The sequence below is a fragment of the Engraulis encrasicolus genome, chromosome 4 (genome assembly GCF_034702125.1).
Source record: "Engraulis encrasicolus isolate BLACKSEA-1 chromosome 4, IST_EnEncr_1.0, whole genome shotgun sequence".
Classification (NCBI taxonomy): domain Eukaryota; kingdom Metazoa; phylum Chordata; class Actinopteri; order Clupeiformes; family Engraulidae; genus Engraulis; species Engraulis encrasicolus.
This window is the reverse complement of record NC_085860.1, coordinates 18,076,843-18,097,064: the sequence shown is the minus strand read 5'-3', so window position 1 is coordinate 18,097,064 and position 20,222 is coordinate 18,076,843. Positions and strand designations below refer to the sequence as shown.

General features: G+C 44.6%; 1 protein-coding gene across 1 annotated transcript in view; it reads right to left on the bottom strand.

The window, feature by feature from the left end:
• zc3h18 (zinc finger CCCH-type containing 18) overlaps positions 1 to 18,898 on the bottom strand; it is a 67,495-nt gene extending 48,597 nt beyond the window's left edge. The window contains exons 1-9 of the mRNA XM_063196828.1: positions 18,876 to 18,898; positions 16,437 to 17,755; positions 12,950 to 13,034; positions 11,234 to 11,385; positions 10,626 to 10,721; positions 9,345 to 9,502; positions 6,554 to 6,583; positions 5,967 to 6,084; positions 4,510 to 4,829 (exon numbers count right to left, since the gene is read on the bottom strand). Of these exons, the coding sequence (XP_063052898.1) occupies positions 4,510 to 4,829; positions 5,967 to 6,084; positions 6,554 to 6,583; positions 9,345 to 9,502; positions 10,626 to 10,721; positions 11,234 to 11,385; positions 12,950 to 13,034; positions 16,437 to 17,744 (2,267 nt within the window). The 5' untranslated portion in view covers positions 17,745 to 17,755; positions 18,876 to 18,898. The remainder of the gene's footprint in view (positions 1 to 4,509; positions 4,830 to 5,966; positions 6,085 to 6,553; positions 6,584 to 9,344; positions 9,503 to 10,625; positions 10,722 to 11,233; positions 11,386 to 12,949; positions 13,035 to 16,436; positions 17,756 to 18,875) is intronic.
• Between the last annotated feature and the right edge of the window lie 1,324 nt (positions 18,899 to 20,222).

Here is a 20,222-nt window from a genome sequence, read left to right as displayed (position 1 = left end):
TTCTATATCTGGAGTAAGACGGATCCCAAGATATTGCATCCCAGAATCTATCCACCTAAACTTAAGTGCATTGTTTATTGATGAGAGACAAGTTCTTGACACTGGCATCACTTCAGACTTATTCAGATTAATTTTGTAACCTGATATTTCAGAAAATTCTTCCATGGTCTTCAGGAACCTAGGGGCTGAGGAAACGGGGTCTACAGATAGCCAGAGAATACCATCTGCATATAGGAAAAGTTTATGTTCCCTACCCCCAGCCTTCACCCCTCTTATTCTTATGTCCGCTCTAATAGCTGCTGCCAGGGGCTCAAGAAATAAAAGAAACAAGAACGGAGAAAGAGGATCTCCTTGTTTTGCACCTCTGGTTACATTGAAAAATGAGGAGACGATACCATTCGTCAAAACTGACGTCTTCGGTTCGGCGTATATTAACTCTATCCATTTAATGAATTCTCGTCCAAAGCCAAATGTCCTTAATGTATGCATCAAAAAACTGTATTCTAACCTATCATACGCCTTCTCTGCATCTAAAGAGAAGGCCGCGAAAGATTCATCAGATTCCCTGGTTTGCCATATCAAATGGAGGAGACGTCTTAAATTGTCAGATGAAGATCTGCCTTTTACAAACCCAACCTGGTCTGGGTCTATAATACATGGAATAATGTTCTCAAGGCGCATTGACAGAACTTTTGTGAAAATTTTATAGTCTACATTAGCCAGGCTAATTGGACGGTAACTGGCTGGATCCATTGAATCTTTACCCTTCTTAAGGATAACAGAAATTACTGATTCGTTGAGAGTAGTAGGCAGATGCCCTGTTTCTAAGGCCTCATAGTATACATCCGTTAACACAGGGGCCAAGATGTCAATAAATTGCTTGTAATACTCAACAGGAAACCCGTCTAACCCAGGAGCTTTGCCAGTCTGCATTGACAATATGGCCTTTCTCACTTCTTCCTCTGTAACAGGAGTTTCCAGGAACTGTGCCTGCTCCTGAGATAATCTAGGGAGTTCAAATTGAGAGAACCAGTTTTCCAGTTTTTCTTGGTTTGAGAGAGTTTCTGACGTGTACAGAGTTTTGTAAAAGTCCATGAACACCTGGTTAATTTCTTTTGCTGTGGTGACCACTTTCCCATGGCTATCTTTAACACAAGGTATCGCATGTGAGGATTCCTGTTTTTTAAGTTGCCGTGCTAACAGTCTACCTGCTTTCTCGCCACTTTCATAGAAGGTACATTTAAGTCGAAACATGGCATACTCAGCTTTCTTACTGTACAAGGAGTTAAGATTGTACTTCAGTTCACATACTTGTTTCAATAAATCCTCACTGTAGTTCTCTGATAGTTCTCCTTCTTTCTGTTTTATTTTATCCTCCAGCTCTATCATTGTTTGCTTATCTTGTTTTTTCTTTCTTGATGCTTCAGCAATACACTTTCCCCTAATAAATGCCTTAGAGGCCTCCCACACAGTACCTATTTTGGGGGTAGACCCAATATTTATCTGAAAGAAGGCTGTAAGATCATCTGCTAATGTTTGTTTGATTATAGTATCTTGTAGAAGGGATGTATTGAGTCTCCATCTATTACTCCTGATGTTTTCAAGACAAGTTGAAATACAGAGCTCAACTGTAGCATGGTCTGTTAATGCTATTGCACCAATGGTAATATCCTGAACAGAATCCACCAGGTTATTAGAAATTAGGAAGTAATCAATTCTACTGTGGGATTTATGATTGTGTGAATAAAAGGTATATTCCCGTTTGTCTGAGTTTGTTAATCTCCAGATGTCAACTACTCCAACATCTTCCTGGAGCTGTTTCAATGCCTCTCTGCCCTTTGATGGTGCAGGGAAATATCTAGATTTATCAAGCACTGGGTCCAAGGTCTGATTATGATCTCCACCCAAAATTATACCTCCTTCTTCAAATGATCCCAAAAGCCTATTCACCTCATGGAAAAATTCTGGGCTGTCTTCATTGGGTGCGTAAACGTTGCAAAGATTTAGTCTCCTCCCATCTATTACCGCTTCAATACATACAAGTCGCCCTTCTTCGTCTTTGTGTTCCTTGAGTAACACAAACTTCAGTTTTTTATGCAAAAGAATTGCAACTCCTCTTTTACTACTGTCAAATGAGCTATGAAAGACATGACCCACCCATGCCCTCTTCAGTTTCATCGCCTCTGACTTCCCCATATGAGTCTCTTGGAGGAAGACAATGTCTGCCTGTCTTGACTTAAGATAAAGAAGGCATTTCTTCAATTTTGTTATATTATGTGTCCCATTTATATTCCATGAAATAACTTTAATATAAGCACTACTGATCCCTTGTGTACTCAATCAGGTTGCTCATGAAAATGGTATGCCACCCTCTGGACAAAAATAAAAAAGAATGGGGGAAAATGTGAAGACGGCAAGAAAAACAAAAACAAAACAGCCATATACACCCACCTCACAAACATTATGAACACCATCCCTAAAACTGGGAAAAAGAACAGTAACACATCCCAATATTGACCCTTAATCCCCCACAAAATCTGCTGCCCTTTCTTCATGGGGGAAACCCCACCCTCAACCTGGTCCATGAAGCGCCTAAGCAGTGGCTACCTATTCTCCTATTAGTTTCCTTATTAGCCTATAGTATGTTACTTAAGCCCCATACGCAACAAAATAATGTCCCCACCTGTTAGGGGTATATAAAAAAAAACCTGTCTCAGCACATTCTTAATAGACTGGGTTTCCCCCCCATGTTGTTTATATTTGTTTTTGCTCACTTTTTAAAAAAAAGAAATGGGGAAGAATAAGAAGAAACAGAAACTTGTGAATGACCATCTAAATTTGACCTCTTATAGATGTTAACCTTTTTTGTCACATAGCCTAGATGGAAAAAGCCTACCCACCATCAGTCTGAACCATTTGTCTCTTTGTCAAGGAATTTTTGTGCTTTTCTGTGGTCTTCAAAAGACATCTTCTTCCCCTTCCAGGTGAAGTAGAGTTTTGCTGGATATGCGAGTGTGAATCTTATGTCCATGTCGTGAAGTTTGTTCCGCACGGGAGTGAATTTCCTCCTCCTTTCCACCACTGCCCTCGATGCATCCGGGAAGAGAGAGATCTTTGCGCCTTTCCATTCCAGCGCAGCCTTTTGCTTGTATTTTGTCTTCACAGTGGTCAACACCCGATCTCTCTCGAGCAGAGACAGAAATCTTAAAACGATCGGTCGTGGCTGTGCGTCTTCCTCTGTTGGTTGTGCGCCAGCGCGGAACGCGTTGTCGTTTAGCTTCACGCCCAGTGTTTCGTCAATACACTGACGAGCCAGCACCCGTAGATTGCCATCTTGATTCTCTTCTATCCCTACTAATCGCAAGTTCAACAGCCTTTCCCTGCTTTCTGCCTCTTGAAGAGCTCTTTCCAACTCATCACATTGTTTTGCTCTCTTTTGTAATTCAGAGGACAGTCTCTCGTTTTCAATCTCCATATGCATAAACCGACCGTCGGCGTCATCCAGCCGCTCACGCATGTTGTTAATGTCCATGGTAGTTTTAGCTTGCGCTGATTTAACAGTAGAGACATCTTCTTGTAACTGTTTAAGTATACCGCCAACCTGAGACATCTCCTGCATGGTTTTCTCCAATGTAGCCTGAAGACCCACCAGGGCATCCATCGAAAAGCTGGTTGCCTCAGTAGAGTTGGATATATCAGAGCTAACTTCAGTAGCCACATTAGCCTGTGACTTAGCAGATCTTGCCCTCGCCGACGCCGCCATGACAATCAAACGCAGAATAACTACTTTGAACTTGATAAACTGATCTCACGACTCACAGACTTGCTTCTTTACTCTTTGCATGCACGTCTGATATAACATTAGGACTTAAACGATCGAATATTCATGAAAATAAGGAAACCTTGCGAGAGGAAAGTTCTAGGCGACCATCTCCCTTGACGGTCTCACGTGACTCTCAATATTATGCTTATTCTTAATACTCCTTATTGTTATTGCTTATATGATCATTATTATTATTATCATTAGCAGAACTAGTATCTTTATCATCAGTACCATTGCTGTTACCTGAGTGGCATCCCGCCAGCGAAGCGGTGAGTAATAGTTTTGTTATAAACAATATGATTGTTTTTACCTGGGTGGCATGCCGCCAGAGTATTGTTATGTGAAAGCGTGAAAGTGAAAGCCCATTGGGAAACTCCAACTCCCATTGTCATTGTGACACAGCACTCCACAGGACACAAGTGAACACTGCTCACTGCACACAACGAAATTGCATTTATGCCTCACCCATGCAAGGGGGCAGCCCTCAGTGCCGTCCCATGGGGAGCAGTGCGGTGGGACGGTACCATGCTCAGGGTCATGGAGGAGGATGGGGGTGAGCACTGGTTGATTACTCCCCCCACCAACCTGGCGGGTCGGGAGTCGAACTGGCAACCTCTGGGATGCAAGTCTGACGCCCTAACCGCTCACCCATGACTGCCCATAATCATCAGTATCAATGTGTTTACCTGGGTGGCATGCCGCCGGGCGAGCGGGGGATCTTGGGCTTGTCCTTGTCATCCTTCTTGTCGCGGGGTTCGCGCAGGGCTCGTTCTCGCGGGCCGCCGCCGCCGCCGCGCTCCTTGTCATCGCGTTTGATGCGGTCGCGTTCCCACTCCTCTTTGCGTCGCTGCTGCCTCTCTAGCCGCTCCTTGTCACGCTCGCGGTCTCGCTCCCGTTCCCTCTCCCGCTGCCGCCGCTCACGCTCGCGGTGGTCGCGTTCCCACTCCCTCTCTCGCTCGCGGTCACGCGGGTGACGCTCACGCGGGTCACGCTCACGTTCTCGCTCCTGACAGACACACAGACAGACAGACAAACAGCTGTATTCAAGGTTCTTAATTTCACACCAAATTCAAGGCAGCCAAATTAACATCTACAAGCCAAATTTGTCTAGTAATGAAAAATAATAATTTATAGCCCAGGCTGTATTGTAGTGTTCATAAGGATATAGCTCAGACATGTTTCACATACATTTCTGACAAACTCAACCAAATAACTGCAGCAGGATTTCATTGTACACCTGGTGAAGGCATTGTTTGTTTTGCAAACATCTTGATTGGTGGACACAGGCATTTAGAGGAGGGACTGTTGTATGCTCACATGTTAAAGGGGTCTCTACTCAGGGTCTCTACAGCTAGTACAGTATAGTAAGGGGTCTCTCCAGATAGTATACTAACTGCAAGGGGACTCTACTCTACAGCTAGTATACTCACTGCATAGTGGTATGGTAAAGAGGCCTCTATCCCCCAGCTAGTATACTCACTGCATAGTGGTATGTTAAAGGGGTCTCTCCAGCTAGTATACTCACTGCATAGTGGTATTTTAAAGGGGTCTCTACTCTACAGTAAAGGGGTCAGCTAGTATACTCACTGCATAGTGGTATTTTAAAGGGGTCTCTACTCTACAGTAAAGGGGTCAGCTAGTATACTCACTGCATAGCGGTATGTTAAAGGGGTCTCTGCAGCTAGTATACTCACTGCATAGCGGTATGTTAAAGGGGTCTCTCCAGCTAGTATACTCACTGCATAGTGGTATGTTAAAGGGCTCTCTACTCTACAGTAAAGGGGTCAGCTAGTATACTCACTGCATAGTGGTATGGTAAAGGGGTCTCTTCAGCTAGTATACTTACTGCATAGTGGTTTGGTAAAGAGGCCTCTATTCCCCAGCTAGTATACTCACTGCATAGTGGTATGTTAAAGGGGTCTCTCCAGCTAGTATACTCACTGCATAGCGGTATGTTAAAGGGATCTCTCCAGCTAGTATACTCACTGCATAGTGGTATGTTAAAGGGGTCTCTACTCTACAGTAAAGGGGTCAGCTAGTATACTCACTGCATAGTGGTATGGTAAAGGGGTCTCTTCAGCTAGTATACTTACTGCATAGTGGTTTGGTAAAGGGGTCTCTACTCTCCAGCTAGTATACTTACTGCATAGTGGTATGGTAAAGGGGTCTCTGAGTACTCCACTCTGAAGTTCTCATACTGGCCTCCCCTCCACAGCGTCTCCATCTCATAGTCGTAATAGGGGTCAGCATACGGGTCATTCCTGTAAAAAATACAGCAAATTACATACCCGGGCTGTAAACGTAAACATAATGATTTTAAAGTTTTGTACCATTTCGTTTGTGCTCCTTTTTGCCCCCATGAACATTTCTGTTTCTCTCTGTATGAATAAAAAGTGTGATGTATTTTTATGTATGTTTTCATATCTTTGACTTGCTGAACCCTGTTCCACCCTTCACCTTTACACTTCTGTTAAAGTTTCATTCGGGGTTTCATCCTTGCGTAAGCAATCATGTTTTCACAGTATTTTTCCAAAAACGTTTTGATTGTCTTTCTACAGTTAGAAAATAATTTTAGCATGGCTAAATTTAGAGACTACGTACGTCAGCATATCCCACGGCTTGGATTCCAAGGTTTTAGGGAGCATGGATAAATGGAGAAAGACAAGCCACGATCCATCCTTTACAAACGAATAGGAAACTAAATCAATCAATCTGAGCTATTGCACTCACCCATAGCCCAGCTCTCGGAATTCCATGTCCCTGCAACAACAACAAAGAGAAACTCATTTAATCCAGATTGATTTCTCAATCCGCCAAAAAAAAAGAAAAAAAGAAAGAAAGTATGTGTACTGAAATAGCAGGAGCACGTCCACATGTAAATAAAGGTGTGGTGCCGTGCGGTCACGCACGACTGAAACCACCCACAGATCAGTGAAACTCAGACGTTTCCCAACATTCCATCTCTCCCACAAACACACTTCGGCTTCCTTTTGGGTTGTGAGTCAATGGAAACCGCAAACCGGTAACAATAATTAAATGCCCGTTACTACAAATTTAATTAAAGCAATTATGCAGCTCTTCGAAATCAAGCAAAACCAATGAAACGCCAATCAACAGAACCATTCTGTTGAATCAAATCAATTGATTTCTCTTCGCTACTACAATCGCAGATGACTCATTTCATCATTTCATCTCACTTATTTCATAATCATCACCGTGTGTGTGTGTGTGTGTGTGTGTGTGTGTGTGTGTGTGTGTGTGTGTGTGTGTGTGTGTGTGTGTGTGTGTGTGTGTGTGTGTGTGTGTGTGTGTGTGTGTGCGCAAGTCTCGACTACTCCAACCGCCATTCCTGCTATATTTGAACTTTTGTTTGGCAAGGGTGGTTCTAAATCACTACAATGATATTACATATTGTTTTCCAGGGACTCTTGGCTGTGATATCAGTGATGACTGACTGATCACTGAGCATGGTGTGCGTCTACTTGCTAAAGATCTGATGTCCACATTTGCTATATTTGTTTCAGTCGCATAACGCCCTACGTGCAACGGCAACGCCAATGCATATGCACAAACCAGGGCAAAGGTCATGACCGAGATCAGTGGTTCTTAACCTTTTTTTCTTAACACACCCCCAACCTGTGCCAAAGACAAGCTGCGCACCCCCAACACAAACTTCTACATGTGTATCAATTACAATGATTCTTGCTTGAGACACTAATCAATATCTTAATGCCTTTCGCTGGGGACCACAATGTGTATTCATTTGGCCTTATTATAATGTCTGCAAGACGAGTTTTGGTCACAACCTCAACACAAACAAAATTCTGTGCACCCCCTGAAATCTCTGGCGCACCCCCAGGGGGTGCCCGCACCCCAGGGCAAAGGTCATGACCGAGATAAGGGCCTTGCTTGTAGTTGCCTGGCCAACTTGCAATTAGGGCTGCGATGCACTTCAACCCAAATGTCATCATACCATATTTAACCTACCCACGTGTTATGTTGAGCACCTGACTTGATTGCCCAAAAACTTCACAATATAATCCAAATTAAATTATTCATCCTTTTAAACATAAATTCAACATTCGGGGCTATTGGGCTGCTGTAAAGATACTTTCTTTCCAACAACTTACAACAAATGGGGGGGGGGGGTGTCGACCGGCTCACTGAGGTCATTGGCTCTGCTCAGTGACATAGTGCATTTGCTCAGGCACCAAATTAGAGGGAACATTGATTCAGAGGGAGTCTTTCGCAGGTGCCCTAGGATAAAATGGGTTAAGGCAGCCGCTACCAAACCAGACGATTTCAAACAAGCTCAATGTCTGCCGCGAAATCACCTGATGTGTAGGGGCAGGAAAACTAGCTGGATCCGGCCTCAAACCTGGATCTCACGAGTACCCACACTGCGGCGTGTTACTCTACACAGCGTGGCTTGCAATGCAATGCTTGTGGCTTGCCAATGAATGAATAAAAAGAAAAAAATAACTTAAAGAAGAAAAAAATGCAAAGGAGTGTGCAAACCTCTTTGCCACAAATACGCAATTTTTTTGTTCAGCACCTGGGATTGTGCACAAGTAACTCTCTACATTGCAATGCAATTTCCCAATTAAATTTCCAATGGGCAACTTACTAAGTTCCTGATTGGTTAGAAATCCTGCTTTCGAGAATCAGGGTCCTGGCCGGCTGACTGAGAGCCAGGCTGCTTGGCATAGCAGTCGGAGCGCGGCTACGAACTTACACTCAATCAAAACCACATACAAACGAGCATGTCAATATACAACTAATAGTAGTCCAGGAAGACTGATGCTGAGGCACTCAAGGTTGCATTTTTTTTTACTTTTTTATTTGGCTACAATGCCTGCGCATTTCGGCCCTTATGGCCTTCTTCAGGGCGTAGGCATGGTAGCCAAATAAAAAAGTAAAAAAAATTGCAACCTTGAGTGCCTCAGCATCTGTCTTCCTGGACCAAGTTTGAGAGCCCCGACACTGATGAGCACCAAGGAAAAAAGGTGAAGACCCAGAAGCACTCTAATTACCTGCTAGTGTTTGAAACTAATAGTAGTAATTGAACTAATAGTAATTCCATGCGCTTCTGTGCTCTCATCAATGGTAAACAGACAAAGTTCTAGAAAGTGTAGAGAAAAAACGCAGAGAAACACAGATGCAGGTCTGTTCAGTAGCCCCTTGGTGCAAATGGCATCAGGCGGCGGTCCTGTTCACACTTTGCGGAGAAGTCTCAACTACATCTTTGCTCTGACATTGCTGACAGCCTTCAGTAACATATTACTAAGACTTGCCCATTACTATTTTGAGGACAATAAGGTTGTAGCATATGCTCTGCACAAAGGGGTATATGAGGTGTGCAGGCTCATCATCAGAACGTTAGTCCCTGGTGTTGCACCTTATTAAGAGAACAGAATTGCATGCAGTGTTGCTACAATTTTTCAAAAGCATGTCAATTTGAGTGTTGTTTGGATTCCGGCACATTAACTCTCATCTGGTGTGAAAATGAGGGGCTCCTCACCCAGCGTCTCGGATCTCCCGGGTAATGCGGTAGCCACGCTCCCTGAAGAACTCGTTCTCCTTGTCGAACTCGCGCTCGTCCTCGCCGATGGTGACGTTGAAGCGCTTCTCCTCGAAGTCTGGCTCCTGCTCTTTACGAATAGTAGCCTTCTTCAGCACCTAGACAGACAGACAGAGAGAGATTTACATTAGATACGCCACTAGAGGCAGACAGGACGGACCGACACACAGACAGGCAGACACAGATTTAAATTAGATATGCCCTTAAAGTCGGACAGGAAGTTCTTCAACACCTGGAACATTGGGGCAGAGAGAGAAAGGGAGAGAGGAAGGGAAAGAGAGATAAATAGAAAGAAACAGAAACAGGGAAGGAGAGCAAAAGAGAACACAAGCTTCATGCAAAAGGCATCCTAAATACAAATACGACACGTTGAAAAACATCTGCACGATGGTGTACAAATGCATTTGAAAAAGACCAAATGAAATGCAAACTTTATATAGCCTTGGCATGACTGGTGAAGTTGGAATAAGCAAATTTGTTGATCTTGGTCTCATCAGACCACACAACATGGTTCCAGTGATCCATATCCTTGGTCTGTTCATCTCTCTTGAAACCAAGATAAACAAATTTTCTTTAGATGGCGTCAAGGATGTGTGGTGATAAACAAGTGAGTTTTACAAAAAAAGTGCATCATCTGGCTAGTCAACCATGGTTGTGGGAATGACATGGTTTGGGGATGTATGAATGCCGTCAACATTGGAAATCTGAATTACACCTAAAGAAGCATGCATGTCAACATGCACTGTGACTACAGAAGCAGATCATGATACTCTCCATAGGATTTCATTCAAAACTCACACCCATCTATTTTAGCCAGGTGCAGACTCAAATTTTTAAATTTCAAAGTAAAGAAAGGTTGAAACACACACCGATGACCTCCCTTTCAATCCCTTTTCATTTCTAAATGAAAAAATGAATGTAGTTGCTGCCAAAGGTGGTTCTACAAAGTATTAAGCAAAGGCTGTGAATACTTGTGTAAATATGATTTCTTTTTTTTATTTTAATACATTTTCAAAAACTCTCAAGAACTCTTTTTTTCACATTGTCCTCAAAATGTAACATAAATACCCCATTATGACCGAGATGAACACAATTTGGAATAAGGCTGTAACGTAATAAAATGCGGAAAAAGTGAAGCGCTGTAAATACTTTCCGGATTGACGGTATGTCGCTTTGCAACGGAAGTCTTCAATTATTATTATAATACGGTAATGTTCTTACCTCTTTGGCATGTCGCAGGCCCCTCTCCCATGCACTCTCTACTGGGGGATCCATGGGGGGAGGGGGAGGGGGCAGCTCCTCAACGGCAGGGGCACCCTGAGAGAGAGAGAGAGAGAGAGAGAGAGAGAGAGAGAGAGAGAGAGAGAGAGAGAGAGAGAGAGAGAGAGAGAGAGAGAGAGAGAGAGAGAGATGTGTAAGCAAAGCAGAGGTGTGGAAAAGGAGAGGAAGGATATGCACAAAAAATACAAACAATAAAATTAGTGCAGTCCATGTTATTTATTTTCCAGTCCAATTATGAGCACAATTGTCAAGAAACACAAACTCTAAACAACAGTGCCACCTTTTAAACACATGCATATTTAACAACGCTAGATGGCTGACAGCTATATGAATGAGGACCCATGCTAGGTGTGTGTGTGTGTGTGTGTGTGTGTGTGTGTGTGTGTGTGTGTGTGTGTGTGTGTGTGTGTGTGTGTGTGTGTGTGTGTGTGTGTGTGTGTGTGTGTGTGTCCATAGGTTGCAGGTGTGTGTTTAGTGCCTACCATGGATTGGAGGACATGAGGGTGTGTGTGTGTGTGTGTGTGTGTGTGTGTGTGTGTACTACCCACCCATGGGGTGTTGGGCATGAGGGGGTGTGGTCCTCCTCCCTGGGGCCCCCCGTTGTGTGAGAAGGGGTCGGGCTTGCTGATGAGGGAGTAGTTGCCCTTATCGTTCACGCCGGGGTGGATAAACCTGCAGTTCATGCCCCAGGTGCAGTTTCCTAGAGCGCACGCACACACACACACAAGCACGCGCAAACATGCAAACAAACACAAACACAAACACAAACACAAACACAAACACAAACACAAACACACAAAAACACACACACACACACAAAAACACACACACACACACAAAAACACACACACACACACACACACACACACACACACACACACACACACACACACACAGGAAATAGAAAGCATGTCCTGAACCTGTTTTTTGCATAAAGTATTAAAGTGTATCAGTATTAAAGTGTAATGCAATGTGAAATGCAGAACTGCTTAAATTACAAGATAGACCTGCTAACAACTGTTCAACAGTGCTGACATTTGCTCTGAAAAGGATGTCGAATTCCCATTATGTAGACAACAAGTTCTCACGTCTCGTAGTGAGTGCACCGCATTTCCCCATTGCCCATATCCAATCCCTGTGCTCTTACACAGCCAGACATGCAAATTACTATGGGGGACAGTTTACACTGCAATAGTGACGTGTGTGTATTTGCTCATGTATGTGTGGATAATATGTATTGCCTATACATCAATAGGTGGGAAAACTTTGAGAAATTCAATCGTCATGTCTAGACTGGGCAGGGGAAAAGTAGGCTACATCACAAACAAAACCGTAAAAAAACAGGTTCAAGACAAAAATCCAGGACAAATATTTTTTTCCAGGACATTTAGTGAATTCCAGGACATTTCCAGGACTGGAAAACAAATCTCTAAATTTCCAGGTTTTCCAGGTTTTCCAGGACGTGTGGGAACCCTGACACCAGAGCAATGCTGCCCCCTACAAACCACAGCACCACTGACTAACAAAGAGTGCATCTTAATATGGGACCTTGCCTCCTCCACTTGCCTCCTCCACTCGCTTCTCGTCATGATGACATCACTGACAACAGCATTATATTTCAATATCTTGCAAAAGCTCAATTGTAGTCTTTTTTCTCGTGTGCAATTGTTATGGTGAATGAAAAACAGTCCCTCAAAAGTTGTTGTGGCTAGGCTGACAGCTGGGAAACTTTATAATTTTCTCCACGGAGGAGGGGCCAGGAGGCGGGGCGAGGAGACAAGCGCAAGTGGAAGAGGCAAGGTCACATATTAAGATGCACTCAAAGATCCTGAGCAACTGCAGTTAAGTGACAGACTACATAAATTGACAGCCTGACCATTTCTGGGGTTATAGCACCACCTAGTGGTACAATAACAAAATGCAACTTGATTGATCAACAGCAACAAGTAGGACAACAGAGATCAGTATCAATTGTTTGACATCTTTACATCTTCAACGTCAACTTACACACTGGATGATTTTGGAACCGCCGCAATCCGTTATCCACTTCATTTTGTCATTATGCAGCTGAGACATTAGCTTGTACATGTAGCAGCGTGTTGCGGACAATCAAATTCACTATGGCACAGAAGCCTCCGTTTTTCACTGCGCAATATGCATAATGTAAATCAAACCAGACGTAGCCTCAATGCGCACAAACACACTGCACAGCAGCACGCACGCACACACACACAGGAAGAGCTGAAGAACAGAGGAAAGGGTACCTTTGATGAAGAACCTGCAGGTAGGCCTGGGCCGAATCTTGCGATCCATTGGGTCCTTTACCTCCCCTTCTTCCAGATCATCATCCTGAGAGAGAGAGAGAGAGAGAGAGAGAGAGAGAGAGACAGAGAGAGAGAGAGAGAGAGAGAGAGAGAGAGAGAGAGAGAGAGAGAGAGAGAGAGAGAGAAAGAGAGAGAGAGAGAGAATCATTATCAATATTTCCATGAGGCTGACATTCTCTTCCAAGGGAATTCATTCCATTTATACGGCACAGAGTGAAGACAATGTTGAAGCACAACAGATTACTATGCTGCTCATAGAAACTGTGCTGCCTATTGCCAACTTTTTCATAAATATTTACTAAATAATTAACTAATATGCACTAGTATGACCAAAGTATGGTACGTTTTGCGGTTAAAATGTCTATTTGTCGAAATTCAAAATGGCAGACCATGGAGAAAATCCTCCTTTTCATATATGAAGACTGCAATTCTCCCAGTAATAATGAATATTTAGAATTTAATGGTGGTGTTAAGTATTGGTTGAAAAGGTAACATGCCTGAATGGGCAGCATGAATTCTGGAATAAACTATTAAATATATAATACACAGTGCACCTTTAATTCAATGACATTTGGATGACTAATGAGCTGAGGTGGCTCCACTAGCCAGTAGCTTCCTCAAGGCAAACTCATGTGCCATTAATATATACATGTGACTGGATTTCAAACCCAAAGTCACATGTCTTTGAGAGGGAAACTGAGAAAATCTGTTGTGGTCTTCAACAAGCTACTCAATGCTTCAGGAAACAGTATTGGTTTATCTAAAAGCTAAGCTCAACGTTTTGTTTTTAAAGGGGGTGACTTCATGTCTTTTCTATGGGCAAAAGAAACTTTCAGAAGTTGTTTATAGACGTCATATTGACATCAGATTGTTTAGTGACATCACATCAGCTTCCCCTTTACAGGAGCACTGTTTTTCCTGTGGTCAAACAATCCCACACATTCTTTTCTTACATACATTCTTTTTCCCCTTTAACTGATTTCTACTACAAGATGTGGACGATGAGGACATTGAACGGGCCATAAATTATTCCGATATTACTAGATTCCCATGTGTAGGGTGTTGTACAGCTTGGAATCTGCACCAGAATCTACCATCTGCATCAAAATCCAAGGTGCTGTTTCCATGTAGCAGGGTATTTTAATATGTGGGTATGTTCTTCTCCTGCTTAGGTGGAAACACAACATGGGGATCTCCACCGTAACGGGGGCACATTAGCCCCCTAACTGGAATATTTTTGAAGGAGGATTTTTGATATGTGGGTTTTATAAATCTGCTTACGTGGAAAGAGAAGGCCAAAACCAATGTACGGTAACCAGGAGAAAAAAATATCCACATTAAGAAATATCCTGCTACATAGAAGCAGCTCCTAAGTTATGATTAACTCGATATGCCCCCGAGCCTACTTGCGGCGTTAACAGCAACGTTAATGAGCGTGGTGCACACACGCGCGCACACACGCGCACGCGCACGCACACACGCATACACACAGACCTTTTTTAGCCAGCGCATTTGACATAATGAGTACCGGTATAAGCGTGAAATACAAGTCTGACTCAGGTGAGGCTAATAAGACAATAATAATGTTTGTGGAGGGAAGCAAGCGTTAGCGTACACAGTATTAATATAGAAACACAACTACCAGAAAATAAGTCACTATGTATACAAATGCCAAGTGCTAGGAGCTGCAGTACGCCCCTGGTCCCTTGTGGCTCAATCGAACAAGGACTTTGAATTCTCTTCTGTGATACGATTGGCCAAAGCCCTTGTAGTAATAAACATTCTCCATCTCCACCATTGGCTACTTCACAGACGAAGCGGAAAACCAAAATCATGAACGGACAAGAGGACGTCAGGGCCGGCCAATAACTTAACTGCATCTTACTGATGTCCAATCAGACAGTGGCCGCGTTCATGATGGCGCATTGCTGCTTCTGCTGGGTCGTGCACGTGCACATTTTGTCATTTCATTTGACTCAGGTTAGAAAATCCTACGTGTGCATGCGTGCTGCGCTGCCTAGCAAAAGCAGCACTGCGCCATCACAAAAGCAGCCATTGACATGCCACCAAATGCATGGTGAGTGCGTTTCCAAAAGGTATGTATAGTAACTTACACAGTACACAAGAGAAACGCACAACTGTAACAGAACCTGACTGTGTTAGCAGCAAGTGCAAATGTTATACTTGCATGCTAAAACACATAAAATATGATTGACATTGTTTTTTCCAAGGATGTTATGCTGTCAGCCACAACTGCACAGGCAGTGCATGTGTGCACCTGACCTGACACAGAGCACACAAGTGTGATTCACATCTCTATCCAAAGTGACCGACACGGTCACATAGTGCCGACAACAACAACACCCTAAGACCTCACAAGACACTCCAAGTCTGTATTTTATTTATTGCGTTCCAATATGCGACCTTGCTTCCTCCACTTGTGCTTGTGGCCTTGTACCAGGAAGTAATATGTCATGATGACATGACTGACAAAAGCATTATATTTCAATATTTTGCAAAAGCTCAATTGTAAAGTCTTGTTCTCATTTGCAATTGGGATGGTGAATGAAAAGCAGTCCCCCAAAAGTTGTTGTGGCTAGGCTGACAGCTGTTTTCTCCACGGAGGAGGGGCCAGGAGGTGGGGTGAAGCCACAAGTACAAGTGGAGGAAGCAAGGTCGCATATTGGAATGCATACATTGTGTATATCCAAATCAGTTGCCAGATGGAAGAGTGTGACACTGCTTCTTTACCATTCACCACTTTATTTTTTTGTTTGCTGACTTTTCCTAGTGCCGAAAAGACAGCAAACAAAAAAATAAAGTGGTGAATCGTAAAGAAGCAGTGTCGCGCTCTTCCATCCAACAGCTGATGACTGAAGTACCCTGAAAAACTGCACCTGCTGAAAAAGAAATCACCATTATTTACTGAACTGACCAATCACCTTTTCCCACTCTGACAGTAGTGGCCCACCTCTCTTTTACAGTAATCAGTAGCACAATCACCTACAAACATCAGCTTCCACCATGACATGCTGTAGCACTGTGTCTATGTGCGTGTCTGTGTGCGTGTCTGTGTGCGTGTCTGTGTGCGTGTCTGTCTGTCTGTCTGTGTCTGTCTGTCTGTCTGTGTCTGTCTGTCTGTGTCTGTGTCTGTCTGTCTGTCTGTCTGTCTGTCTGTCTGTGTGTCTGTCTGTGTGTCTGTCTGTGTGTCTGTCTGTGTGTCTGTCTGTGTGTCTGTCTGTCTGTCTGTCTGTGTCTGTCTGTCTGTCTGTCTGTCTGTCTGTCTGTCTGTCTGTCTGTCTGTCTGTCTGTCTGTCTGTGTCTGAACAAACTAGAACTGGCCAACAACAACAGCTGAGGGCAGAAAAGACCAGAACAGAAACAAAACCAGAAAAGTCAAAGAGAGTGACTACAGTAGTCTACTTACATCTATCTCCCCCTCATCGATCTCTCCATCGTCCTCGTCCTTCTTCTTGTCTCTGAGGGAGTCTCTTCTGAGGCGGTCTCCCCCGCGGTAGTCGTCTGACCTCTTGGGCGGCGTGTCTTTGTCGGAGGGGGGTGGCAGTATGCGCTCCCTCTTGGGCTTGGTGGGGCTGACCTCCTCCGGCCCTTTCTCCTCCTCCCGCCGCTGCTGCTGTGCCTTTTTCTCCTCATCTTCCTCCTCCTCCTCATCGGTCCGCTGCTGCTGCTCCTGTCTGGGAGGAGGCGGGGGCGCGCTGGCCTCCTCCGGCACCTCCTCGTCGTAGTCAAGCTCGTGCTCGTCCAGCTCGCGGGACACGGAGGAGGATTCGTCCTTGGTCACGTCGCTGACCACCACCACGCCGCGCCTCCTCCGCGACGCCATCATCTCCTCTTCCTCCTCCTCCTCATCTTCATCATCCTCCTCATCCTCCTCGACATGGCCGGGCCTCGCTGGTGGCTTTGCAGAAGGGAGAGGGACGCGGGCTGATTGTTCTTCCTCGTCATCATCGTCATCATCCTCTTCGGGTAGGCCGCCATCGGGCGACTCAGGGCTGACTCGGGGAGGACTGTGAGGCTGCTTCTGCTCGTGTTGGAAGTCGGGTGACTCTGGGCTGACGCGTGGAGGACTGTGGTGCTGCTGCTCGTGTTGGAAGTCCGGCGACTCGGGGCTGACTCGGGGAGGACTGCGGTGCTGCTGCTCCTGCTCCTGTTGCTCGTGGTCGAAGTCGGGTGACTCGGGGCTGATTCTCTCCTCGCGCTCCCGTTCTTGCTCCCGCTCCTCCTCTTCGTCGTCTTCCTCGGCCGACTGATGACTGTTTGCGTTTGTATCTGCTCCCATCATCATTACACCACCACCACCGGCGCGTCCTCCTGGCATGTCAACAGCAGCATCGGCTGCATTTCTATAATCTAACTGATCCATGCCATCGTCCTCTGGATCAGACACAGCGTCGTGCCTTACTGCTACACCTACACCACTATCACCAGCACCACCTCCCCCTCCAACTCCACCTCCACCTCGTCCTCTTCCGAGACCTTCATCCTCCTCCTCATCGTCATCGAGGTCAGAGTCTCTGCCGAGACTGGCGCGATCTCCATCCACCCGCCCCTCCTCCTCCTCATCATCATCATCATCATCATTCAGCAGCTCGCTGTCCGACACGGCGCCCTGATCCGGGCCATCGGGCGAGTCCAGGAGCTCGCTGTCAGAGATGCCCTTTTCCTCCTCCTCTGGTGACTGTGGGGACTGGGTAGGGCTCTCCGGGGTATCCATAGATGATTGTTCTGCAAAGGCATGAAAGAAGAAAAATGTCAAACTCTTGAGTTTGATATGTTAACACTTGTTTTTTAAAGCATTACCAGCTAATTTTTTTTTCACTTTTGTTGACTTTTTTGCAGGCTACACTGACAGTAAGTATTTTGATACTGACATATCACTTTCAAAACAATACTGACGTGTGGCACTCCACAATAACCTGGTCTTTCAAATTAAGACAATACTATTGCGTTACACCTTGTATGGCTACAACATTTAACATTTTAAAAGTGTAAGTGGGGTGCTACAAAACAACACTGCAACCGTATCACCATTATCTTGCTTGACAAGGTGGTCGGATGGAGCAAATGTAAAGAATACTAACGTTGTTACTTGTTCAATATTTTGACGACAAAAATCAACCTACTGTCGAATTATTATGTTGCACAACAAACCTTACATTGGCCTGAATATAGACTAGCTAACTTGTAACACGTAGAACTACGCCTTCCCCAACACAAGTTGCTTGCGCCAGGCGAGTGGTTTAACAAATACCCTGTGCTAGCTCACAGTAATGCCAGTATACAGATTCAACCGATGAATGACGTTTGTTTCATCATCAACTTACCAGCACCCTTGCACAAAACTAAATATCCAGCACGCACTTAACACATTATTGAGCCAGAGTGTTATTCATTGGGTTTGTTGTTGGCATCTAGCGAGCGAAGGTTGGCTACCGTTAGCAAACTAGCCAACCAAGCACCTCGCTAGCTAACTTTGCAAGCTAGCAATACAAGGCCTCAAAATTGGCACCTCAGACTTCAAACATAGCGGCAACGACCGATCGCTCTCCCGATATGAAAACAATCCTGAAACGACCTCTCACTTCGTATAAACGTCGGAGTAGAACATTACATCCTTAAATGCCACTTTGAAATTGGCTACGAAGCATGGTTGTCCGATCTTCATTAACAATGCAGCCCTCCTCTTTTCTCGTAGCTCAAAAGTATGCGCAAATACAACACTTATTCACCTTTTCAACCTGAACGACTCAAGAGACAGGGTCGCGGCGTTAACAACTACCCGGCCTCGCACTTTATGCGTCTGGCGACGAGCTATATGCGTCCGATTTTCTGTTATTTTCTTTACCGGAGAAAATTGTAAACCCTGCACGACAAAGTGAGAGCGGCCATTACCTTGACGTCATCAAGACACGACAGTGTCACGAGGAAGACGGGATGCTCTGGTACGGCACAGGGCTGGTAGACTTTGGCTGGGTTGAGACGGTGGCAGCGTTTTGGCTCGTGCGTTGGTTGTTCTCAGTGATAAGAACAGTGGTAACACCAAACAAGGCTAAACCACGATATTTCGTGGTAGCCTGATGCGTTCTTGGGCTGGGGAGGACAGTATGGGGTTCTCAGACAGTATGGATAGTGCAGGAGAAGAGTTTACTGTTGTGGGTCCTAATAGGCAGGTGAAGCGTGGCAGAGAGAGACATAGTAAATCGAGCACAGGGAGTGATGGGGAGTCTCAGCAAACTAAAACAAGGAAGACAGAAATTGCTGTAATTGTGAAATTGAAAGGTAACACTAAGGGTTTGAACTCACTGCAACTGGTTGACTGTTTGGCGAAAGAAATAGGACATTTCCAACATGCGAAAACTTGGCTAATGGCAGAATCCTAGTAGTGTGCAACTCTCAAAAACAACAGGATCGGGCTCTTGCAGTAATTCTCTAAACAAATGTGATGTGGAGGTGTTTGTACCAGGGACAGGCTCAAGGGCTAAAGGAGTAGTTTATGGAGTGCCTACCGAGGTTACTGATGAAGACATCCTGGCCAACGTTAAAGGGGCAAAGGTTTGCGAAGTGAAGCGTTTCCAAATTACTAAAGACAATGAGAAAGTACCCAGTCAAACAGTGCTGTTGACATTTGACACCGAGACTATTCCTAGACGCATTTGGGCTTGGTTATTTGAGCTTTCAAGTGAAACTTACATTAGACCTCCTCTGCGGTGTTTCAATTGTCATAGATACGGGCATGTTGCGGCAGTGTGTAGAGAAAAAAGAAAGTGTGGCAAATGTGGGGGAGACCACAATTATGAGGATTGCAATGCGGCCTTATGCTGCCCAAATTGCGGGGGGAAACCATAGTGCTGGGTACAAGGGCTGTCGGGTATATTGCGAGCGCTTTGGAAGTCCAAAAAGTGAGGACAAACGAAAATGTGTCTTATGCAGAAGCATTGAGAAGAGTGAAAAATGTTGGTTACTCCCCAGTCCCAGCAGGTGTTGGCACCTAGAGCGCAAGCTATTTTCCCCTCGAGCGACAGCTTCATTATTAAGAAGGTGGATTTTCTGGCATTTTATTTCTGATGTGATTTCAGGTTCGAAATTCTCCAAGGTGGCAAAATAGGTCTGATGTAATAAGCTTGTTTCCGCGGCGGCAGGTAAATATTTGCAAGTAAATGTATCTCCTGAGTCCTTGTTTAATTTCCTCAAA